This window comes from Scyliorhinus torazame, chromosome 5 (genome assembly GCF_047496885.1).
Source record: "Scyliorhinus torazame isolate Kashiwa2021f chromosome 5, sScyTor2.1, whole genome shotgun sequence".
Lineage (NCBI taxonomy): Eukaryota > Metazoa > Chordata > Chondrichthyes > Carcharhiniformes > Scyliorhinidae > Scyliorhinus > Scyliorhinus torazame.
In genome coordinates this window covers 117008053-117034438 of record NC_092711.1, presented here as the reverse complement: position 1 = coordinate 117034438, position 26386 = coordinate 117008053, and the positions used below count along the sequence as shown (strand labels likewise).

Sequence of the window (26386 nt, the reverse complement as noted above, 5' to 3'; positions counted from 1 at the left end):
GACCAGAGGGCATCGGTTTAAGTTAAGAGGGGAAAGAATTAATGGGAATCTGAGGAGCAACGGTTTTACACCGAGGATAGTACGGAATGAGCTGCCGGAGGAAATGGTTGAGGCAGGGACATTGACAACATTGAAAAGCATTTGGACAGATACATGGAGAGGAAAGGTTCAGAGGGATATGGGCCAAACACAGGCAAATGGGATTGGCTTAGATGAGCTTTTTGGTTGGCATGGACCAGTTTGGGCCGAAGGGCCGGTCTCCGTGCTGTAGATTCTATGAACCCCAAGTCTCTTTGGACACCCACTGTACTTAACCTCTTTCCATTTAGAAAGTACTCAGTTCGATCCATTTTTGGTTCAAAACAGATAACCTCACACATGTTTACATTGCCACAGTCTTGCCCATTCACCTAGTCTGTCAATATCTTCTTGCAATTTTATGCTATCATGTATGCTGTCTGAGATGCCACCAAACTTTCATCAGCAACAGTGCAGCAGAGGCCCTTCGGTCCATCGAGTTTGCACCGGCACATGATAAACCTGACCCACCTACCTAATCCCATTCGTCAGCACTTGGCTCATCGCCTTCAATGTTATGACGTGCCAGTCTTCATCCAGGTACTTTTTTTTTTTAAAGAGGATGTGAAGCAACCCGTCTCTATCACCCTCCTAGGCAGTGCATTCCAGACCCTCACCACCCTCTGTATAAAAATATTTTTCTTCAGTACGTGTCAATAAATCTAATCCCCACTCTCTGCTGTCTGTTGGTTAGCCAATCCTCTCTCCAAGCCAATATATTATTGGGCAGCACGGTAGCCTTGTGGATCGCACAATTGCTTCATAGCTCCAGGGTCCCAGGTTCGATTCCGGCTTGGGTCACTGTCTGTGCAGAGTCTGCACATCCTCCCAGTGTGTGCGTGGGTTTCCTCCGGATGCTTCGGTTTCCTCCCACAGTCCAAAGATGTGCAGGTTAGGTGGATTGGCCATGATAAATTGCCCTTAGTGTCCAAAATTGCCCTTAGTGTTGGGTGGGGTTACTGGGTTATGGGGATGGGGTGGCGGTGTTGACCTTGGGTGGGGTGCTCTTTCCAAGAGCCGGTGCAGACTCGATGGGCCGAATGGCCTCCTTCTGCACTGTAAATTCTATGAAAAATTCTATGATTATCTCTCAACCCCCTGGGATTTTACCTTATTACCTATTGTGTGACACCTTGTCAAATGTATTTTGGAAATCCAAATACATCTACAGGACCCCATTATCCACTTAGCCTGATACATCTTCCAAGAACTGCAAGAAATGAGTCAAACACGATTTACCCTTCACAAAACCACGCTGACTCTGATGGTTTGACTTTCCAAATGTCCAGTTATTACTTCCTCAATAATGGATTCCAACAGTTTCCCAACAACAGGTTTTAAACTAACTAGTTTCCTACTTTCTGCCTTTTTGACCTACTCCAGCGACATTGGAGACTTTCTCAGTGGAGCCTCAGTCACAATCACTGAGACTAACTTTAAATTCCAGATTTTATTAATTTAATGGATTGGAGCCCATGTCCCCAGAACATTCTCCTGTCTCTCTGGGTGACTAATGCAGTGACATTGTCACTGGGTCAGTGTCTCCCCCCTGATTTCTCTGAGGTTGTTTGTGGAGAGAAGCCGGAAGCGGCGGATAGTGAGAGTGGAGAATATTCATTGTTTCACACAGAACATACAGTGCAGAAGGGGGCCATTTGGCCCCTCGAGACTGCACCCACCCACTCAAGCCCTCACTTCCACCCTACCTCCGTAACCCCTCCTAACCTTTTTGGTCACGAAGGGCAATTTATCATGGCCAATCCACCTCACCTGCACGTCTTTGGACTGTGGGAAGAAACCGGAGCACCCGGAGGAAACCCACGCAGACACGGGGAGAACATGCAGATTCCGCGCAGACAGTGACCCAACCGGGAATCGACCCTGGCGCTGTGAAGCCACAGTGCTATCCAATGACTTGTGCTACCGTACTGCACATTCGGTTCTGGGGCCCTGGGGTTTGTAAACCCCGCCCACAACACTGACCTCTCACCTGACACCTCACAACGCCCGGGCAATGATTGACGGCATCGCGCGACCAGTAGGAGAAGAGTGGGCGGGTCCGGCAGACCAGGCGGGAGTGACTGGTCCTCCAACCAATCGGAGTGAATGTGGGCAGGACTGGCCGAGTGAAGCATGCGCAGTGTGATTAATGGCGATGCAGAAAAGGTTCTTTCTCGGATGCACAACTCGTGAAGGTGGGAATGGCGGGACGGAGGGAGAGCTGGATCATGCGGGTCGTTAGGCACGCTTCGTAAACATGTTATATAAACCGAAAATCCGGAAAAATAAACCACCGGTACCTGGGGATCTGAGCGGGGCCTAGAGCTTTCTCACAGACAGGACTATGCGGTCGCCATCTTTATTTGGTACTGGCAGCGGTGCGCATGCGCCGTCTCAAATTGGGTTCCTCGCAGCAGTGCACATGCGCCCTCGGCACCTTATATGGATCACTGGCAGCTCATTGCGCATGCGCACCCACCATCTTTATTGGGGCACGAGCAGCAGAGCGCAGGCTCAGTCGCCATCATTGTTGGGGGCAACATTTTTGAAATGTGTCTTCATGACAGAATGTCCAGCAAACTGCTTCACTCTGAGTTACAAATTCCTATTTATGGGGCAGAATATTTGTCCAGGGCAGTGACAATAATTCGAATTTATATTGTGACTTGAACAGAATAAAATTTTTTCGACTTTCAGAGAAACGTTACAAAATAACAATTGACACTGAGCCACATGAGGAGATATTAGATTTTCTTTTTAAAATGTTTTTATTTAAGGTTTTTCAATAATTTTTACAAAACAGTCCAAATAGGAAAATAATACAAAGAAAACGTGGCAATATGCCAACAAAACAAAACAACTTAACCCTCTAAACGATTAACAATTTAACACCCATCTCAAAGGAGAATGGGGCATACGCCCCTTACAAAAAGGCGCAAGATGAAGAGGAATTGACCCTTCCAGGGCGTCAGCCCACAGGCCCTCATCCAGCTCCTCGTCTAGCTCATGCTCCCACTTGCCCTTCAGCTCCTCCGCCGAGGCTTCCTCCACCTCCTGCAGCTCCTGGTATATCGCCGAGACCGTACCCTCTCTGACCCAAACGCCCGAAATCACCCTGTCCTGTATCCTTCGGGTAGGCAGCAGCGGGAATTCCCCTACCTGCTTTCTCACGACCGCCCGAACCTGCATATACCTAAAGGCATTTCCCGGAGGCAACCCAAATTTCTCCTCCAGCGCCCTCAGACTGGCAAAAGTCACATCGATGAATAAATCCCCCATCCTTTTAATTCCCGCCCGGTGCCAGCTTAGGAACCCACCATCTATCCTACCTGGAACAAACCTATGGTTGTCCCGTATCGGAGCCCAGACTTAGGCCTCTACATCCCCCTTATGCCGTCTCCACTGCCCCCCAAATCCTCAATGTCACTGTCACCACCGGGCCCGTGGTATTCGGCGTCGACGGAAGCAGTGCCGTCACCAGTGCCCCCAGGCTAGTACCTATACAGGATGCCTCCTCTAACCTTTTCCATGCCGCCCCCTCTCCCTCCATTACCCACTTCCGAATCACAGACACATTCGCTGCCCAGTAATAGCTGCACAGGTTCGGCAACCCCAACCCCCCCCCCCTCAAACTGCGCTCCAAGAACATCCTCTTAACCCTTGGGGTCTTATTTGCCCACACAAATCCCATAATGCTCCTGTTTACCCTCTTAAAGAAGCCCTTGGGGATGAGAATGGGCAGGCATTGAAAGACGAATTGGAACCTGTGGAGGACCGTCATCCTAACGGATTGCACCCTACCCGCCAGGGAGAGTGGCACCATGTCCCACCTCCTGAAGTGCTCCTCCATCTGGTCCACCAGCCGTGCCAGATTGAGCTTATGCAAGACCCCCCAACTCTTAGCCACCTGGATACCCAAACACCGAAAACTCCTCTCCACCATCTTGAGCAGTAGCTCCTCCAACCTCCTTTCCTGGCCCCTCGCATGCACTACAAACAGCTCACTCTTCCCCACGTTGAGCTTGTATCCCGAGAAGTCTCCAAACTCCCGAAGGGTCTACGTGACCTCCCCCATCCCCTCCAGCGGATCCGCAATGTACAGAAGCAGGTCATCTGCGTACAGTGAGACATGGTGCTACCCCCCCCCCCCCCCCCCCGCCAGACCAAACCCCTCCAGTTTCTGGACTCCCTCAACGCCATAGGCAGCGGCTCAATCACCAGGACAAAGGGCACCCCTGCCTCGTTCCATGGTACAACCTAAAATACCCTGACCGCAGCCGGTTCGTCGATACACTTGCCACCGGTGTCTGGTACAACAATTCAACCCACCCTATAACTCCTCCCCGAACCCAAACCTGCCTAACACCTCCCACAGATACTCCCACTCCACCCGGTCAAAGGCTTTCTCCGCGTCCATTGCCGCTACCACTTCTGCATCACCCCCCTCTGTGGGCATCATAATCACATTCAGGAGCCTCCGCACATTCGTGTTCAGCTGCCTGCCCTTCACAAACCCCGTCTGATCCTCATGTATCACTCCTGGGATACAATCCTCAATCCTGGTGGCCAAGACCTCCACCAACAACTTGGCATCTACATTGAGGAGCAAAATCGGCCTGTACGAGCCACACTGCAGCGGGTGCTTGTCCCGCTTGAGGATAAGCGAGGTCAAAGCCTGTGACATCGTCGGGGGAAGAATTCCCTTTTCCTTCGTCTCATTAAAGGTTCTCAGCAGCAATGGGGCCAACAGTTCAAAGAACTTCCTGTAGAACTCAACCGGGAACACATCCAGTCCCGGGGCCTTGCCCGCCTGCATACTCCCCAACCCCTTAACTAGCTCCTCCATCTCGATCGGGGCCCCAAAACCCTCTACTCGCCCCTCCTCCACCCTTGGAAACCTCAGTTGGACCAGGAACTGCCGCATCCCCCTGCCCCCCCCCCCTCAAGAGGGTTCTGACTTGTACAAGTTACCATAAAAGTCCCTAAAGACCTCGTTTATTTTAGCTGGACTCCACACCATGTTCCCCCCCCATCCCTGATTCCCCCAATCTCCCTAGCCGCCTCCCTCCTCCGCAGCTGATGTGCCAACATCCGACTCGCCTTCTCCCCATACTCATACACTGCTCCCTGTACCCTCCTCCACTGGACGTCAGCTTTCTCCGTGGTCAGCAAGTCAAACTCCATTTGGAGGCTCCGGCGCTCCTTCAACAGCCCCTCCTCGGGGGATTCCGCATACCTCCTATCCACCCTCAGTATCTCCCCTACCAGTCTCTCCCTCTCCATCCGGTCCCTCCTGCCTGTGGGCCTTGATTGAAATTAGCTCCCCCCTGACCACTGCCTTCAGCGCCTCCCAGGCCACACTCACCGAATCCTCCCCATTATCATTGGCCTCCACATATCTTTGGATGCACCCCCGAACCCGCCCACAAACCTCCTTGTCTGCCAGCAGTCCCACATCCATGCGCCACTCTGGCCCCTCTCCCACCCAAACTACAGCTCCACCCAGTGCGGGACGTGATCCGAAATTGCAATGGCCGAATACTCCGTCCCCTCCACTCTCGGGATCGGCGCCCTGCTTACCACGAAAAAGGCTATTCGCGAGTAGGCCTTGTGCACATGGGAGAACAAGGAGTTTGACCTGGCAAACCACCACGGATCCACTCCCCCCATCTGATCCATAAACCCCCTTAGGACCTTGGCCGCAGCCGGCCTCTTACCCGACCTCTACCTAGCCCGATCCAGTGCCGGGTCCAGTACCGTGTTGAAGTCCCCCCCATTACCAGATTACCTGCCTCCAGATCTGGAATCGGGCTCAGCATGCGCTTCATGAACCCTGCATCGTCCCAGTTTGGAGCATACACATTCACCAGCACCACCCGAGCCCCCTGCAGCCTACCACTCACCATCACATATCAGCCCCCCGATTCTCCTGTTGGATTCCCCCTCAAAGTCCCCCACCAAAGGGGTGGCCCAAGTCCCTCCTCCACTCCCCCTACTGTACTCCAGTCCAGTGACGCCCCCCCGCATCAGGCCCCGCCCCCCTTTCCGCGGGTAAAAGCCTACGATCCCTGCCTGGGCCGACCCCGCCCCCTATGGCACAGCTCCTTTCTCCTGCAACCTCGCCCCATTCCCCAAAGGCCCAGGGCCTCCAGCACACACTCCCGCCCCCCCCCCCCCCCCATCGAACGTGGGGAACAGCCCTTCCCAAACCAGCACACATACAGAAAAAACACAAATATCGCCCCCTCCAACTCCCCAACATCCCCCATAGCTTGCTACAAACCACTAATTTGAGTCCAGCTTCTAATTTTTGATAAAGGTCCACGCCTTGTCCGGCTTATCAAAGTAGCGGTGTCAGTCCTGATACGTGACCCATAGCTGTGCTGGCTGCAACAGGCCGAGCTTCACCCCTTTCTGTGGAGAACCGCCTTGGCCCGGTTGAATCCTGCCCTCTTCTTGGCCAGCTCTGCACTCCAGTCCTGGTAAATGCGGATTTCAGCATTCTCCCACCTGCTGCTCCGTTCCTTCTTCGCCCATCTCAAGACACACTCCCTGTCGGTGAAACGGTGAAACCTCACCACCACAGCCCTCGGCGGCTCATTCACCCTCGGCCTCCTCGCCAGGACTCTGTGCGCCCCATCCAGCTCCAGGGGCCTCGGGAAGGCTCCCGCACCCATCAGCGTACCCAGCATCGTAGCCACATACGCCCCAGCATCCAACCCCTCCACACCTTCAGGGAGACCCAGAATCCGCAGATTCTTCCTCCTCGACCTGTTCTCCAGATCCTCAAATTTCTCCTGCCATTTTTTATGCAACGCCTCGTGCGCCTCCACTTTCACCGCCAGGCCCAGGATCTCTTCCTCGGAGGCCTTCTGCTGCACCTCCTTAATCGCTGTCCCCTGCATCCTCTGGGTCTCCACCAGCCTTTCAATCGACACCCTCATCGGGGCCAACATCTCCGCCTTCAATTCCGCAAAGCAGCTTCTCAGAAACTCTTGCTGCTCCCGAGACCACTGAGCCCATGCTGCCTGGTCTCCGCCCGCCACCATCTTGCTTTTTCTCACCCGTTCTCCTCTCTTCTCTAATGCCACTTTTTTGACCACTCCGCTCCTGGTCCACTCCATACAGTGCTGGGGGAACCTCACTGCTGCCTTCCCACACTGGGAATCGTCGTCCAAGTGCCGCTGGGGCTCCTTAGAAGGGCCCAAAAGTCTGTTCACGGCGGGAGCTGCCGAACGTGCGACCTACCCAGGCATAGCCCCAACCGGAAGACCCATCTCTGGTCAGATATGACACCAAGGCTCTGAACCGTTCTATTCAGCTTCAGAAAGTTGCTGGGGAAAGGGATGGAGTTGGCAGCTAGGGTTGAAGCACGAACTGAAGACAATGCTTCAGTCTTTCCAATATTTAATTGGAGGAAATTTCTGTTCATGCAGCACTAGATATCAGAGAGGTCAGGACAGTGTATGAGTTGGGGGGGAACTTGGAGATTATGTTATTCTCATAAACCTGCTACTCTGGTCCTGGTCTGGTTCCACTTCAGAGAGAGAATTGAATCCTTTCCCACAGTCCCCACATTTCCACGGTTTCTCCATGGTGCCGGTGTCCTTCTGTCTGTCTGTGTTGGATGGTGAGTTGAAGCCTGGTCCACACACACAGCCTGAGTACGGTCTCTTCCTGGTGTGAAGCCTAGTCCACACACACAGCCTGAGTACGGTCTCTTCCTGATGTGAAGCCTGGTCCACACACAGCCTGAGTACGGTCTCTTCCTGATGTGGAGCCTGGGCCACACACACAGCCTGAGTACGGTCTCTTCCTGATGTGAAGCCTGGTCCACACACACAGCCTGAGTACGGTCTCTTCCTGATGTGAAGCCTGGTCCACACACACAGCCTGAGTACGGTCTCTTCCTGATGTGAAACCTGGTCCACACACACAGCCTGAGTACGGTCTCTTCCTGATGTAAATGGTGCAATATGTTTTCAGACTCTGTGGCTGGTTAAAGCTCTTTGCACAGTCAGTTCGCTGGAATAATCACTCAGTGTGTAAGTGCCTCAGTGCTTTTCCAGTCGCACTGATGTTTGCAATCTTTTTTTAGTCAGGACAAACATTTCTCCTTCCACATTGAAAGGCCGATGATTTTCAACTCCTGATGAATCGATAGACTCTGTCAGGACTTGCATGATGTTTGGTTTGAATTTCCCATCTGCAATCCTCATATTGTGTAAAAGAAGCTTACATTGAATTACTTAGATTCTACAATGAACAGGCCAGTTGGTCTGACTGTTCTGCTGCTGATTATACTCGACACACATCTCCTTCCATCCCATCCACATCATCTCAGCCTGTCAGCTGATCTTTCCATTCCCTTTCCTTTTGGAAACATCCCAGCGCTGTCCACAACTCCTTCCCTGGTAACAAGTTGCACATTCTAATCCAGTGAATGAAGAAATGTGTCTCTATCTCCCTCTTGGACTTATTAGTAACTCTCTTGTATTTATGACCTAGTTTACAATAATAATAATCTTTATTATTATCACAAGTAGGCTTATGCAATGAAGTGACTGTGAAAAACCCCTAGTCACCACACTCCGGCACCTGTTCAGGTTCACAGAGGGAAAATTCACAATGTCCAATTCATCCAACAAAAACATCTTTCAGGACTTGTGAGAGGAAACCCGAGCATTCGGAGGAAACCCACACCAACACGGGGAGAACATGCAGACTCCGCACAGACAGTGACCCAAGCAGGAATTGAACCTGGGACCCTGGCGCTGTGAAGCAACAGTGCTTGTCGGCCTCCTCGGTGTCAAGCACGAAACCGACGAATCCCGCACCGTTTCTCAGTGCTAACCACTGTGCCGCCCATGTCTATTCCTGGCTCCCAGTTTTCGACTCCTTTACAATTGGCAGCATCCGCCCCACCTCTCCCCTGTCCAACTCACAGATCATTTTAAAGCTTTGTATCAGGTCACTACTCAATGATTTGTTTTTTCAAGAAAATAAGGCCCAATCTGTTTAATTTTTACCCGATAGCTGTAATCTCTGTTTACAAAAATCATTACGATGCATCCAGGTTAGAAATTGAGGAGACAAACCTGTTTTTGAGTTGGCACGTGCGCCTGTGTGGTTGCTTCTTCTCTGCAGATCTGGTACCCTGAGAGCCCCGCCCCTCATTCACTGATTGGTTGGAGGACCAGCTGTTTTCGTTAGTCATTCTGCTACCCCTTATTGGTCAGGAGCTGCCGTCAATCATTGCCTGGGCATTGTGAGGTGTCAGGTGAGAGGTCAGTGTTAGCACTGGGACTGCGGCGCCGAGGACCCGGGTTCGATCCTGGCCTCGGGTCACCGTCCATGTGGAGTTTGCATATTCTCCCCGTGTCTGCGTGGGTTAGACCCTCACAACCCAAAAAGATGTGCAAGGTAGGTGAATTGGCCATGTTAAATTGCCCCTTAATTGGAAAACATTGGATACTCCAAAGTTATTTTTTAAAAGCGCAATAAAAATTGCCATTGATCTGAACAATCCTAAGTGCGCTAATAGCTACACTGAGAATCATTTAAGATAATCAGTCCAGCTCGTAACATGACTCATTTTATTTTGCTAAAAGTGACATGCTTTCATATGCAGGCACCAGTTCTCTGTAAACAAAAGGAATATGATCAAGACTTGCAACTTTTTTTGAATTACTCGGAAGCTCAAGGAACCTGTAGTTTTCTGTTGATTTCTCAACATCAATATTTCAGCCAATCAGAGTGCACTTGCAAACCAATCAGCCCTCTTGACTCCTGTTGTATTAATTGTGATCATTTGAAATTTGGCATTTTTCGGTTTGTCCTGATAAGTACAAAATGAAAAGCTTCAGCAACATTTCTCTTTTCAGCAATTTTAATTTCAGTGCTAATAAGTGACTTTAAGTTCTTTTAAGTTCCTTGAGAATTTACTTTGATAGCGGAGGTGTCACTGTGAAGAATGTGTAAGTCAGTAAGAATTGTCAGCAAGGATTAATCACCAGTTTCTAATTGGTGATGTTAATCAGTGGAATCTTAGCCACAGTATTGCTAGTTTAGCTCACTTGGCTAGACAGCTGGTCTGTAATGCAGAGCAAGGGCATCAGTCAAGGTTATTCATGAAGGCCTGCCTTCTCAACCTTGCTCCTCGCCGGTGGTGTGCCCAAGTTAAATCACAACCAGTCAGCCTGTGGTCATTTGCTCAACTTTACCCAGAAACAGTGAATTGTAGAGTTTACACTAAAGATCCATTTTGTGCTGAAGGAAAAGTTCATGAATTTATTATCAACAAGTTCCTGAATTAAAGCAAAAAATCACAGATGGTGCTCTTTAAATGGAACTTTGCAGCCCTGAAAATCAGTGACAGATCCAGAATATTAAACTCCAGCCAGTTATAGGGATTGTTAATGTCAGCAGAAACAAACCAAATATTGTCAGATTATCAATCCTGGATGTGCTTAACAGCAGAATCCAAACCATGCAGACAGTTGTGAACTCGCTGGTGTGTCAGCAGATGGGATGACCGAGTGTATCCCTTCCCACACTCAGAGCAGGTGAACGGCCTTTCCCCGGTGTGAGTGCGCTTGTGTAAATGCAGGCTGCCAGACTGAGTAAATCCCTTCCCACACTCAGAGCAAGTGAATGGTCTCTCTCCAGTGTGAGTGCACTGATGTGCAGTGAGGATTGATAACTGCCTGAAACTCTTTCCACAGTATGTGCAAACGATTGGCTTCTCCTCTGTGTGAATTCGCTGGTGTGACTGGAGGCTGGATGAATTAGTGAATTCATTCCCACACATGGAGCAGGTGAATGGCCTCTCTCCAGTGTGAGCCCACTTGTGTGCACTGAGTTTAGATGAAGATCTGAACCTCTTTCCACAGGAAGTGCAGCTGAACGGCCTCTCCTCAGTGTGAATTCTCTGGTGTGACAGCAGGTTGGATGACAGAGTGAAGCCCTTCCCACACACAGAACAGGTGAACAGCTTCACCCCTCTGTGAATTTGCTGGTGTGACCAAAGACCGGATGGACCAGCTAAATCCTTCCCACACAAGGAACAGGTGAACAACTTCCCCCCCGTGTGAACTCGTTGATGTGCATTGAGGTTGGATGAACATGAGAACCTCTTTCCACAGGTAAAGCAGCTGAACGGTCTCTCCTGTGTGTGAATACGCTGGTGTGACAGCAGGTGGGATAATGTTGTGAATCCCTTCCCACACTCGGAACAGATGAATGGCTTCTTTCCAGTGTGACTCTGTCGATGGTATTCCAGCAGGTATGGATAATTGAATCCTTTACCACAATCATCGCATATCCATGGTTTCTCCATTTGGTTAGCCCCAATGTGACTGCGTCGATGAGCTTCCAGCCGGGATGGATAATTGAATCCCTTCCCACAGTCCCCACATTTCCACGGTTTCTCCATAGTGCTGGTATCCTTGTGTCTCTCCAGTTTGTACAATCAGTTGAAGCTTCATTCACACACAGAGCTCATGTACGGTTTCTCCCCACTGTGAATGGTGATGTTTTTTCAGGCTGTGAGAGCTCTTTCCACAGTCAGTTCACTGAAACACTCTCACTCAATGTGTGAGTGTCTCGGTGCTTTCCCAGTCACACTGAGGTTTGAAATTTTCATTCAAAGACAGAACAAACATTTCTCCTCCCACTGTAAATGACAACAGTATTTAGGTCCTGATGAATCAAGTGGCTGTGTCAGATCTTGATGTGAATTTCAGTCTGTAAATCCCCCTCTTCTAATACCCTGGAAAAGCAAAACTAATTCTGAACAGACAATTCTAGTTTCTCTGGAACATTTTTCCTTCTCTTGTTCCCCCAAATCTGTCAATCCCCGTCCCACACACTCTCCCTCCTTCCTGGGCTGAAATGCAAACCCTTCTCACTATCTCCACCATTTCATGTCTCCACTCTCAGCACAGACAATGATTGTGAAGGGTTTGCGGATCCACAAAGTCCAATTCCTCCCACCCGCTGACTCCACATCTTAGGCACAAACAAGGCCCGAGACATCAATCGCACTGCGCATACTCCAAGCTCTTTGACGCTGCGCCTGCGCGCTAATATTGAGCCCCGCAGCCGGACTGCGCATGCTCTCGCTCTCAATGCCCCGGAGGTGATTGACGGCAGCTCCGGACCAATAGGGAGAGCGGGCGGTAGTGGCCGGTCCTCCAACCAATCAGAGTGAATGAGGGATGCAACTAAAGCATGCGCACTGCAAGTAATGGCGATTAACAGGCACTTATCTGGCGAATCCGCACACGCGAAGAGAGAATATTGGTACGGAAGGTGAGAAGGATCGGAGATTTCTCAAACATGTTGTGTAAACCGAAAGGCAAAAAAGCGGACAAACCGGGTCCATTTACCACGAACGGGGCCGCAGCGCCTCATGTTCAGCCTGCGTTAACGGTCACCATCTTCATTGGGGACAACATGCAGCAAGACGCATGCGCGATCGCCATCTTTCTTGGGGGCAATGTTTTGAATGACTGGGCGGAGCTTGTTACCCATTGTTCAGAATACAGACAACCTGTCCATCAAAGTGCATTACCCTTTGAGACCCAATGTCTTATTTGTGAAGCAAAGAAAGAAAGAAAAATAAACAAATCCTGCCCTCCGGATCCACGACCTCACGGCCTGCCCCTTGTGTTTAAAGATCTGTTCAGTCAAATGAATACCAGGGCAGACACCACAATCCAGAACAAAGAAAAGTACAGCACAGGGACAGGTCCTTCGGCACTCCAAGTCTGTGCCAATCATGATGCCCTAACTAAAAAATATGCTTCTGCCCTTACCTGATTTTGTCCCTTATCCTGAGCGGGATTCTTCCAGCCCTGGGCCAGACCGGAGAATCCCCACGACCGGGCCACGCACCACCGCCCGCCCCCCCCACGAACGACAGCACGTGATTCTCCGCAGAGCCGATAATCGGCGCCATTGGCACCGGCGTGGTTCGCCATTAGCACCGGCTCTATGCGGTCGGCCTGCCGATTCTCAGCCCGGGATGGGCCGAGCAGCCGTAGTGAAAACGCTGAATCCCACCAATGCCGTCCACATCTGCTCTCAGCCGGTGGAGCTCAGCGTGGAAGGGGGAGAGGGGCTCATTTCTTCCATGCCAGCCCCTGTACTCCTGTGCCATGTTGCGTCGGGACCACAGCGTTGAAAGAGGCCACCGCGGGGCACAGTTCGCACCGGGACCGGCAGCTGGAGTGGCGTGAACCACTCCCGCGCTGGGCTGGCCACCTGTTGGGGCCAGAATTACTCCTGGCAACGGCCCGTTCACGCCGCCGTAAAACACGACGGCATTTACGACGACGTGGACACTCTGCTGCGGGATGGGAGAATCCCGCCCCATGTATCCATCCAGATGCCTCTTCATAAATTCATTACATACAGGAGCAGAATTAGGCCATTCGCCCATTACCAATTAAAAATCTGTCTAACTCTTCCTTAAATTTACTCACTGTCCCTGCATCCACTGCCCACGGCACTCTGGGGTAGCAAATTCCACAGATTCACAACCCTTTAGAAGTAGTTTCTCCTCAAATCTGTTTGAAATTTGCTACCTCTTATTCTAAGATTTAGACCTCTCATTTTAGAATGCCCCACAAGAGGAACCATCTGCTCCACATCTACTTTATCCATATTTTTAGCATCTTGTACACCTCGATTTGATCTCCCTTCATTATTCTAAACTCTAGAGAGTAAAGTCCTAAACTGTTCAATTTCTCCTCATACGACATCCCCCTCGTCTCTGGAATAAATCTAGTGGACCTCCTCTGAACTGCCTCCAATGCCACTACATCTTTCCAAAAAGTAAGGGGACCAAAATTGTGCACAATGCTCCAGGTGTGGTCATACCAATGTCTTGCATAGTTGCAACAACACTTCCTTACCTTTGTACTCAATTCCTTTTGCTATATTAGCCAACATTCCATTTGCTTTCCTTAATATCTGCTGCACCTACATGTTCATTTTCTGTGACTCATGCACCAGGACACCCAGATCTGTCTGCATTGGAGCACCCCAAAGTCTCTAACCATTTAGATAATAAGTTGCCTTTCCATTTTTTCGACCTAAATGCATGACCTCACACTTATCTATGTTAAACTCCATCTGCCACATTTTGGCCTATTCTCCTAACCTATCTATGTCCATTTGTAAGGTTCTTAGTTCCTTATTAAAACTTACTGTCTCACCTATTTGGGCAGCACGGTAGCACAAGTGGATAGCACTGTGGCGTCACAGCGCCAGGGTCCCAGGTTCGATTCCCTGCTGGGTCACTGTCTGTGCGGAGTCTGCGCGTTCTCCCTGTGTCTGCGTGGGTTTCCTCCGGGTGCTCTAGTTTTCTCCCACAGTCCAAAGATGTGCAGGTTAGGGGGATTGGCCATGATAAATTGCCCTTAGTGTCCAAAAAGGTTAGATGGGGTTATTGGGTTACAGGGATAGGGTGGAAATGAGGGCTTAATGAGGGTCGGTGCAGACTTGATGGGCCAAATGGCCTCCTTCTGCACTGTATGTTCTATGTTCTATTTTTGTGTCATCTGCAAATTTGGCTTTAGAACCTTCTATCCCTGTATCTAAGTTGTTAATATAGATTGTAAATAGTTGGGGCCCAAGGACCAAACTCAGTGGCACCCCACTAGTTACATCTTGCCATCCAGAAAAAGACCCATTAACTTGACTCTCTGTCTCCTGTCCGTTAGCCAGTCTTCTATTTAAGCTAATAAATTACCCCTAATCCCATGTGATCTCTCCTTGTGAATTAACCTTCTGTGCAGCATCTTATCAAATGCCTTCCAGAAGTCCAGATTTACGACATCTACAAGATCTAAATATACAAATGCTTGTTACATCTTCGAAGATCGGATTGTCTCAGTCTTTGTGAGAAGAAACTCTATGAGCTCCTCGCAGTTGTTGGATTTGAGGATGTAAGAGACGGGGAGATGCGAGCTCTTCAAAAGGAGCTAACTTGTTTGAGATATAAGAAACACCAGACACACTGTATATTTCACTAAAACCTGGTTTATTTGACTTTTTTTCCACAATAGCAAGACCTGAGAATGGGATGGAGCTTATGAACATCAGCAGAAATGCAATTAAATGAACATGTGGAGTCTGGGATGTGATTATCAGCAAAATCCAATCATTGTAGTTTATTGTGGACTCGCTGGTGTCTTAGCAGAGTGGATGACTGAGTGAAACTCTTCCCACACACAGAGCAGGTGGACGGCCTCTCTCCAGTGTGAACCTGCTGGTGTGTCAGCAGGTGGGGTGAAGTAATGAATCCCTTCCCACATTTGGAGCAGGTGAATGGCCTCTCCCCTTTGTGGACCCGCTGGTGTGTCTGCAGGTGGGATGAATTAATGAAGCCCTTTCCACAATTGTAGCAAGTGAACGGCCTCTCCCCAGTGTGGACACGCTGGTGTGTCAGCAGGTTGGATGCATTGATGAATCCCTTCCCACACTCGAAGCAGGTGAATGCCTTCACTCCAGTGTGGATTCGCTGGTGTGCAGTGAGATGACAGGCTTACCTGAACCCAGTTTCACAATGAGAGCACCTGAACGGTCTCTCGTCAGTGTGAACACGTTGTGGGCGCACCAGTTCCCATTGAACTTTTAAAGCATTTCCCGCAATCTGGACATTTAAAAGGTCTCTCATCAGTGTGAACTAGCTGGTGTGACTGCAGATCAGATGACTTGAGTAAATCCCTTCCCACATTCAGAACAGGTGAATGGCCCCTCTCCAGTGAGAGTGCGCTGGTGTGTGAGCAGGTGGGATGACCGAGTGAATCGCTTCCCACATTGGGAGCAGGTGAATAGCCTCTCAATCGTGTGAACTTGCTGGTGTACAGTGAGGTGACATGCTTGTCTGAATCCAGCCCCACAATGAACGCATGTGAACGGCCTCACGTCAGTGTGAACACTTTGATGGGTCATCAGGTTCCCAGAACTTTTAAAGCATTTACCACAGTCTGGGCATTTAAAAGGTCTCTCGTCAGTGTGAACTCGCTGATGTTTCAGCAGGGTGGATGACTGAGTGAATCCCTTCCCACACTGGGAGCAAGTAAATGGTTTTTCTCCAGTGTGATTGCGCCGATGAGTTTCCAGCTCTGATGGGTAATTAAATCCTTTCTCGCAATCCTCACATTTCCATGGCTTCGCCCCAGTGTGACTGAGTTTATGTTCCGACAGGCCAGATGCTTGGCTGCAACTTTGTCGATACTCCGAGTGAACAATACTTTTTCCTTCCATGTTCAAATTCCGATATTCAGGTTGCGATAAATTGGGTGACTGTCAGATCCTGATGTGATGTTTGGTTTGAGTTGCACGAGTTCAAATCCTCCCCTTTGAACACCCTGTGAAATTGATTTAAAACTAAAGAGAGTGAGAGAGAACCTACAAAAACACAAAGGCAGGTTGTGAAAAGGAACTGACTGAATCAACTCAGTTTAAAATTCTCAGTTCTGGGAAGGGACATATGGACTCAAAACATTAAGCGTGTTTTTTGTTTCACAGATGCTGAGTTTATCACGAGTTTTCTATTTTTATTTGAATTCTCATTGTTCTTTTCAAATCACTCCATGACATTGTTGTTCCCTATTTCATAGAACATACAGTGCAGAAGGAGACCATTCGGCCCATCGAGTCTGCACCGACCCACTTAAGCCCTCACTTCCACCCTATCCCCGTAACCCAATAACCCCTGAATTTCCTTCAAATTCTGCTCTTCTGATGTCCCATAAAAAAAGGAATATCTGTCAATCCAGGAATAAAAATTGAGAAGAGACAAAGATTTCTCTTGGTTTATGTTTGCTGTGTGTAAATCTTCCCCTTCTAGTCCCCTGTAAAAGGCGTTTCCACAATCCATCATTGTCAGTCCCGGATAGAATGCCACAACATTCTCTTTTTTAAAAAATTCTTTTTTAATTCTCCTCCATTTTCACATTTTCTCCCACATTTACATCCATCAGCAATAAACAATAATCAGCAAGATATGTCAGTCCCCATAATAACAACAACGATCCCATCTACCCACCAACCCCCAAACCTCAACCCGCATGTTTACATAAACAAATGACAAAAATAAATCAGGGATTACCCGTAGTCACCCTTAATCTTACACTGCTCCCACCCCCCCACCCCAGGCCTCCAGCTCCTCCCGTCCACTGCCTCTTGTAAAACTCCTCCCCTACCCTCAGTTCCTTACCCCCCAATTTTCCACCGCGGCTAGACCACTCGGACCCTGTTCTGCCAGGCTCCGATGGCCGCTGCCCCTCCCCCCACCTCACTCCCATTCACTGGCCGGCACACACCGGCCAGTGTGGAGGCCCCCGCCCGAGTCCCTTTCCCACTTGCCCGGCCCCAGGAAAGCCCAAAGATCCCCTTTTAGCTCACAAACCCCGCCTATCTACCCCCCCAAAGAACTCTCATTTCGAGTGAAAGTCCCGTCCCTTCCCTTGTCCAAATATATACATTGGCTCCTTTAATCTCTACACCCGCGCGCAGTGATACAAAAATGAAGAAAATACAGTCATGAGGTTACATCGGCACATGGCCATTCCTCAATTTGTCAGTTCTGCCACAGTCCTTCTGCTTTCGCAAACTCCTCCGCTGCTTCCGCCGTTCCAAAATAAAAGTCCCTGAGCTTGTAAGTCACCCTCAGCTTCGCTGGATATACAATGCCGCACAGCACCTTGCTAATGTACAGTGCCCTCTTCACCCGGTTGAAGGCAGCCCGCCTCCTTGCTAGCTCCACCGTAAAGTCCTGGTATACACGTATACCAGCTCCAGCCCACTGCACCACCCGCTTCTGCTTGGCCCAGCTCAGGACCTTCTCCTTCACCCTGTACCTACGGAAGCACAGAGTCACTGTCATTGGCGGCTCACTCGCCTTTGGTACAGGCCTCCATGACCGATGAGCCCGATCCAGTTCATATCGGGAGGGGTCCTCCCCCTCCCCCAGTAGTTTTGCCAACATCGCGGCAAAATACTCAGTCGGCTTCGGTCCTTCAACTCCTTCGGGCAGCCCCACAATCCTCAAGTTCTGTCGCCTGGATCTATTTTCCAGGTCTTCCATTTTTCCTCGCAGATTCTTGTTCGTGTCCATCACCTTCCGCATCTCTTTCCCCATCGAGGCAAGTTGATCACCGTGCTGCAATAACGTCTCCTTCACTTCCTTCAGCGCCTCCCCTTGCTCTCGCACCTCCGCCACTGCGCTTGCCACCTCCGTCCTCACCGGGGAAACCGCCTCCACCAGCACACTCAAAACCTCCCTCATCTCCTTCCTCACCGTCTCCATGCATTTCGCAATCTGCGTCAACTGCTTTTCAAATTCCGCAGCCATCACATTGGTTATTTCTTCAGCCGTAAGCAGTGCGGCCTCCCCTGGTGCTCCAGCCTCCATTTTTCCTGGTGACCCCGCGGTGACCTTTCCACTCCCCGACGGACCTCCAGCTGGTTTTTTTTCGGCCGTTTTTTTGCTCACCCTCGACATTTTTCTTTGGGTTTTTTTTCCCTCCTGTGTCTTCTCAGTGCCTCCTCCGTGCCTTCTCCCTGCTTCTGCCGCCTCCGTGGACCCTGGGACCGGGCTTAAAGCCCCGAAATTGCCGTTCCCGAGCGGGAGCTCTCCATTGTGCGGCCGCCTCCCGCCCGCCGTCACCGGAAGTCCCATTCCACAACATTCTCGCCGCGCACGCGCACTGCTGCTCGTTGCCCTGGTTAAAGATGGCGGGGGCGCATGCGCCATCGTTCCCCTTGGCCCACATAAACATGGCGGCCATTAACTGGGGCCTTGCAGGGGAAATGCAGCACCAAAATTACTTCCCAACGATGCAAAATCAGGACCGGGATGGTCTTACTATGGGTTGAACGTTTCCACTGTGAAATTACAAAGCCTTCCCACCCACTCTTCCGCCTCCATTACCTTCCCAAAACTTGCCGTTTCTCATCATTTGCGGAGACCTCATCACTATCTCTCCACAGCTGCGATGTGGAGATGCAGGCGTTGGACTGGGCTGAGCACAGTAAGAAGTCTTACAACACCAGGTTAAAGTCCAACAGGTTTGTTTCGATGTCACTAGCTTTCGGTGAGGAAGGAGCAGTGCTCCAAAAGCTAGTGATTCAAAACAAACCTGTTGGACTTTAACTTGGTGTTGTAAGACTTCTTACTGTCTCCACAGCTGCAGCACAGCCCAGGGCACCACAGCACATGCTCAATTCACAATTTGCTACTGCGCTTGCACACGCCGTTTCTCTGGCGAGTTCAGAGCACATTCTGCACAGTAACGAATGCTGGGTTGTTTCTGATTCAATTTCGATTGAAACACCACACCAAGATATCCAATTATTATCAATTGATATTTGAACCGAAGACCACAGTCCTTGAACCATATTTTTTCACACATAGGGTGGTAAATACAATAATAATAATAATCTTTATTGTCATAAGTAGGCTTACATTAACACTGTAATGAAGTAACTGTGAAAAGCCCCTAGTCGCCACATTCCGGCGCCTGTTTGGGTTCCCGGAAGGAGAATTCAGAATGTCCAAATTACCTAACAGCGCATCTTTCAGGACCTGTGGGAGGAAACTGGAGCACCTGGAGGAAACCCGCGCAAACACGGGGAGAACGTACAAACTCCGCACAGAGAGTCCCCAAGCTGGAATCGAACCTTGGACCCTGGAGCTGTGAAGCAACAGTGAGAGAAAAAAGTCTGAAGTTGAACTAGAAAGTTACGTTTGAAAGAGTATGACAAGTGTTTGAAGTGGCTACCAGGAAGCGTCATGAAAATATGTGGGCTGGCACATATTTTGTTAAGAACACGGGCAAGAACACAGTAGCACAAGTGGATAGCACTGTGGCTTCACAGCGCCAGGGTCCCAGGTTCGATTCCCTGCTTGGTCACTGTCTGTGCGGAGTCTGCACATTCTCCCTGTGTCTGCGTGGGTTTACTCCAGGTGCTCCTTTTTCCTCCCACAGTCCAAAGACGTGTAGGTTAGGTGGATTGGCCATGCTAAATTTCCCTCGGCGACCAAAAAATGTTAGGAGGGGTTATTGGGTTACGGGGATAGGGTGGAAGAAAGGGCTTCAGTGGGTCGGTACAGACTCAATGGGCCAAATGGCCTCCATCTGCACTGTATGTTCTATGTTCTAAGATGTTTCATAGTGGAAAAATTAGGTTGTGACATATAAATCATGTTTCACCTTCAGAGGTTCATGAAGAGAAGGAAGTTGGGAAGAATCAAATGAGTCTGATGAGTTGGATAGTTGGAATACGAGTAGGGAACCTATAGTTATAGTTACTCCGGTACTATATGGAACACACTGCCCGGGTAGGTAGTAGGAGCAGGTATGATAGCAGCATTTGAGGGGCATCTAGACAAATATATGAATAGGGTGGGAATGGAAGGATACAGACTTCGTAAGTGCAAAGGGTTTTAGTTTAGGCAGGTACCATGGTCGGTGCAGGCTTGAAGGGCCGAAGGGCCTGTTTGGGCTTAGGTAGGGTGCTGTTTCCAAGGGCTGGTGCAGACTCAATGGGCCGAATGGCCTCCTTCTGCACTGTAAATTCTATGAGGTCAGAAGCTCATATTGGGATCGAATGTGAAACCAAGTTTTCAAAGAGACTGGCGAAGTCTCAGACTGTTGCCAGGGAGAGGGATAGAGTCGGTATGCCAGGAATGGAGATTGGAGCAGGGACTGAACAGTGGATTCAGTCTTCTCCATATTTGATTGAAGTTATTTAGTCAGCAGGAAGAGAATCAGAATGGACCCCGAGTCTGATATCTGGTATAACTTAGTTTGAGAGGGAGAGGAAGAACAAAGGAAAGCCTGGAAGATTTGGAGAAACAACCTTCGCGATTGCTCATTAAATCTCCACAGTCAGTTCTGGACACAAGGTTAACATCTGTTATTCAGTCTGCTCAGTCAGGGTGATTCAGATTAACGTCTGTCACAAGTCATGAATGAAGTGACTTATAAAGCATATTCTTACCTCTAATTATATAACTTAGGTAAAAATTTACAGAAATAGTGATCTAATACTTTATTTGGATTTCAGCCCCAAGGAGGAGGGAGTGTGTGGGATGGGGATTTACAACTTTGGGGAAAGAAGAGAAAAAAAATGTTCCCCAGAAACTGGAATTGTCTGTTCTGAATTTCTATCCTGTACTGATAGTGTGACCTTTGACAGGAAACACCAAATATCACATTAAGATCCGACAATGTCACTTAATTGATCAGGACCTGAATATCCTTAGACTATGAATGTGGAATGAAAAATATTTGTTCTATTTGTGAGAAAATATTTCAAATATCAGTGTGACTGGAAAAGCACCGAGACATACACGCACCCGAGTGAGTGTGTTCCAGTGAACTGATTGTGGAAAGAACTTTAACCAGTTACAGCCTGAAGAAACACCACATCATTCACGAAGGGGAGAAACTATACAAGTGTTCTGTGTGAGGACGAAGCTTCACTTGATTGTCTAAAGAGGAAGTGCACAAAGACACTGGCTCCATGGAGATACCGTGGAAATGTGGAAGTTGGATGTTCAACAGTTTAATGAGAATTGAGCCAAAGGAGCAAAGGGTAAGTATCAGAGACACGATGAGCTCTGAGAGAGCATGATGGGAGATAGCAGGAAAAGAGAGGAAAGATGTGAGTTCAGAATTTGGACAAGAAAGGACTTTTGAAGCAGTTTTGCTGAGTGGTTTCGTGGAAGAGGAGCTGTAGAATCAGCTGATCGGATTGTGTCAATGGGATTGGTTTTCGTGTCCTTCCTGCTGGCTGGATCTTCCAGTCCCACAGATCTCTCAGTCTGCTGTTCCGGTTCACTGGTTGTCTCATTGGGTTCGCTGTATGCCTCCTGGCGTCTGTGGAAGAACTCCCGGAACCTCATTCGCCTGATGAATTCTCTGGAGCGGAAAAACTACAACATCATCTTTGCAGCCTTCAACATGTCATCGGTGACGACGAACATCTTGCAAGGCCATCCCCACACCCTCATTACTTGCTTTCAAATAACCGCGCAACCTCAAACAGGCCATTGTTTGCAGCAAACTACCCAGCCTTCAGGAGAACAGCAACCACGACACCACACAACCCTGCCATGGCAACCTCTGCAAGATGTGCCAGATCATCAACATGGGTACCACCATTACACGCGGGACCACCACCCACCAGGTACACGGTACATACTAGTGCGACTCGGCCAACATTGTCTACCTCATATGCTGCAGGAAAGTATGTCCTGAGGCGAGGTACATTGGCGAGACCATGCAGATGCTGTATGAAGTTACTGTGAAAAGCCCCTAGTCGCCACATTCTGGCGCCTCTTTGGGTAAGCTGGCACAGGAATTGAACCCACGCTGCTACCTTGTTCTGCATCACAAACTAGCTGTCTAGCCCACTGAGCAAAATCATCGCGCAACATTCGCCAGGCAGCAATGTTCCCTTCTATTCGGGGAAAACTTCAGCAGCCAAGGTCTTCGGGTAAGCATTCTTCAAGGCAGCCTTCAGGACGCATGGCAATGCAGAATCGCTGAGCAGAAACTGATAGCCAAGTTCAGCACGCATGACTACGGCCTCAACCGGGACCTTGGATTAATGTTGCATTACATTCACCCCCCACCATCTGGCCTGGGCGTACAAAACTCTGTGAATTGAGACAATTCACACCTCTTTAACCTATGATTATCCCTCTCTCCAGTCGCACCGTCTGGACCTGTAAAGAAATAAATTACCTGCAAAGACTCTCATTCAAAGTACCATCTCGCATCATTGAATTTTTCTATATATGTGGTTGTGGAACCCAACTCTTCATTCACCTGTGGAAGAAGCTGTGCTCCGAAAGCTAGTGATTCGAAACAATCCTGTTGGACTTTAACCTAGTGTTGTAAGACTTCTTACCGTGCCCACCCCAGTCCAACGCCGGCATCGCCACATCATAAATGGGAAGCAGTCAGGGCGGCACATGGCACAGTGGTTAGCATTGCAGTCTATGGTGCCGAGGACCTGGGTTCGAATCCCGGCTCTGGGTCACTGTCCGTGCGGAGTTTGCACATTCTCCCCGTGTCTGCATGGGTTTCATCCCCACAACCCAAAGATATGCAAGTTAGGTGGATTGGCCACGCTAAATTGCCCCCTCAAAACAAATTTTTACAATAAAAGAGAAGCATTTAATGCTTCTGCAAGTTTTGAACCACGCACCTTTCGCACGTTAGGCGAATGTGATGACTGCTACACTACAGAAACAGCTGGCAGCACAGTACCCAGTGGCCCTGTGCAACGTTCAACTGCACAGTCTTGCTGCAGCTTTCAATGGTTCGGCTGGGAGGCCAGGTCACTTATTACATGAAGACAGCTGTTCCTTTAAAACAGATATCTCAACTTGTAAGACCATAAGATATAGGACTTGTATTGAACTTTAGCATGTGTTCAGCAAATATCTAACAGAACATTGTTTTCTGTTCAATAATTAATACATCATTTTTATCTTCCTACAGAAAATTTCCACCAATTTTACTCAATATGATTTGTTATTCCATGTTGAATGTCAGTATATTTATTTGTTATAGATGACTTCATTTTGAATTGAATCGGTCTCAAGTCTTCACTCTGAAACATACACCATTGAATTGCAAACATGCTCTTCCCCATGTCATGGAGGAGGGGGGGAGGGAGGATGAGGAGCTGGGGGCGCCGGCCATTGGGGGCGGGGCCAAATGGGAAGCGCGGGCTTTGTTCCCGCGCTATGGTAATCATGGCGGGAACAGGGAAGCAGGAAGGAGGGGGCCTCGCACAGTGGGAGCCGAGGTCACGGGGGGAAGCCGAGGTCGGCCAGAGTTTGCTGACTTCTGGGAGCAACATGGGGGGTGCAATTACGCTAGTGAGGGATCTAGCGGCGGGGGGGGGGGGGGGTTAACTGGGTTGCTGCTGCTGGGGAGAAGGGGGAGCTGGTATAGGGTGGGGTGGTCCGGGCGGGAGGGCGCCGTTGGGGGGAGATACGGCTACTTGGGAACCGGGTGATGAGCTGGATTGAAAAAGGAGATGGCTAGTCGACAAGGGGGGGGGGGGGTAAAGAGCCCCCCAACCCGGCTGATCACGTGGAATGTGAGAGGGCTGAACGGGCCGATTAAGAGGGCACGGGTACTCGCACACCTAAAGAAACTTAAGGCAGATGTGGTTATGCTGCAGGAGACGCATCTGAAACTGATAGACCAGGTCAGACTACGCAAAGGATGGGTGGGGCAGGTGTTTCATTCGGGGCTAGACGCAAAAAACAGGGGGGTGGCTATACTAGTGGGGAAGCGGTTAATGTTTGAGGCAAAGACCACAGTGGCAGATAGTGGGGGCAGATACGTGATGGTGAGTGGCAGATTGCAAGGGGAGGCGGTGGTCTTAGTGAACGTATATGCCCCGAACTGGGATGATGGCAATTTTATGAGGCGTATGTTAGGACGCATCTCGGACCTAGAGGCGGGGAAGTTGGTAATGGGTGGAAATTTTAATACGGTGCTGGACCCAGGGCTGGACAGATCGAGGTCCAGGACCGGAAGGAGGCCGGCTGCAGCTAGGGTGCTCAAGGACTTTATGGAGCAGATGGGAGGAGTAGACCCCTGGAGATTTAGTAGACCTAGGAGTAAGGAGTTTTCGTTTTACTCCTATATCCACAAAGTTTATTCACGGATAGACTTTTTTGTTTTGGGAAGGGCACTGATCCCGAAGGTGACGGGGACGGAGTACACGGCTATAGCTATTTCGGATCACGCTCCACATTGGGTGGACCTGGAGATAGGGGAGGTAAAAGAACAGCACCCACCCTGGAGAATGGACATGGGACTATTGGCAGATGAGGGGGTGTGTTTAAGGGTGAGGGGTGTATTGAAAGGTACTTGGAACTCAATGATAATGGGGAAGTTCAGATGGGAGTGGTCTGGGAGGCGCTGAAGGCAGTGGTTAGAGGGGAGCTGATATCTATCAGGGCACATAAAGGAAAGCAGGAGGGTAGGGAAAGGGAGCGGTTGTTGAAAGAACTTTTGAGGGTGGACAGACAATATGCGGAGGCACCGGAGGAGGGACTGTACAGGGAAAGGCAAAGGCTACATGTAGAATTTGACTTGTTGACTACGGGTAATGCAGAGGCACAATGGAGGAAGGCACAGGGTGTACAGTACGAATATGGGGAGAAGGCGAGCAGGTTGCTGGCCCATCAACTGAGGAAAAGGGGAGCAGCGAGGGAGATGGGGGGGGGGGGGTGAGAGATGAGGAGGGAGAGATGGAGCGGGGAGAGGAGAGAGTGAATGGAGTGTTCAAGGCATTCTATGAAAGATTATATGAAGCTCAGCCCCCGGAAGGGAAGGAGAGAATGATGTGCTTTCTGGATCAGCTGGAATTTCCTAAGGTGGAGGAGCAGGAGAGGGTGAGACTGGGAGCACAGATTGAGATGGAGGAAGTAGTGAAAGGGACTGGGAGCATGCAGGCGGGGAAGGCCCCGGGACCAGACGGATTCCCAGTGGAATTCTATCGGAAATATATGGACTTGCTGGCCCCGCTACTGATGAGAACCTTTAATGAGGCTAGGGAAAGGGGGCAGCTGCCCCCGACTATGTCAGAGGCAACAATATCGCTCCTCCTAAAGAAGGAAAAAGACCCGCTGCAATGCGGGTCCTATAGGCCCATTTCCCTCCTGAATGTGGACGCTAAGATTCTGGCCAAAGTAATGGCAACGAGGATAGAGGAATGTGTCCCGGGGGTGGTTCATGAGGACCAAACTGGGTTTGTGAAGGGGAGACAGCTGAATACAAATATACGGAGGCTGCTAGGGGTAATGATGATGCCCCCACCAGAGGGGGAAGCGGAGATAGTGGTGGCGATGGATGCCGAGAAAGCATTTGATAGAGTGGAGTGGGATTATTTGTGGGAGGTGCTGAGGAGATTTGACTTTGGAGATAGGTATATCAGATGGGTACAGTTGCTGTGTAGGGCCCCGATGGCGAGCGTGGTCACGAATGGACGGGGGTCTGATTATTTTCGGCTCCATAGAGGGACGAGGCAAGGATGTCCTCTGTCCCCGTTATTGTTTGCACTGGCAATTGAGCCCCTGGCCATAGCATTGAGGGGTTCCAGGAAGTGGAGGGGAGTGTTTGGGGGAGGAGAAGAACACCGGGTATCTCTGTATGCGGATGATTTGTTGTTATATGTGGCGGACCCGGCGGAGGGGATGCCAGAGATAATGCGGATACTTGGGGATTTTTCAGGGTATAAATTGAACATGGGG

The 26386-nt window shown here is 49.8% G+C and overlaps 2 protein-coding genes across 10 annotated transcripts in view; both read right to left on the bottom strand.

Moving 5' to 3' along the window:
* LOC140421704 (uncharacterized) overlaps positions 1 to 26386 on the bottom strand; it is a 244678-nt gene that overhangs the window by 14207 nt on the left and 204085 nt on the right. Inside the window, exon 1 of one of the 9 annotated variants that reach the window (XM_072506540.1) lies at positions 2379 to 2471. The exons of 5 other annotated variants lie outside the window; for them this stretch is intronic. The gene's annotated coding sequence lies outside the window, so the exon portion shown is untranslated. 3 more of the 9 variants (XM_072506543.1, XM_072506542.1, XM_072506541.1) reach the window with 3 other exon arrangements.
* LOC140421702 (uncharacterized) lies at positions 9705 to 12113 on the bottom strand. The gene has a single exon (XM_072506534.1). The coding sequence runs from the start codon at positions 11510 to 11512 to the stop codon at positions 10532 to 10534; it is 981 nt and encodes a 326-aa protein (XP_072362635.1). The 5' UTR covers positions 11513 to 12113; the 3' UTR covers positions 9705 to 10531.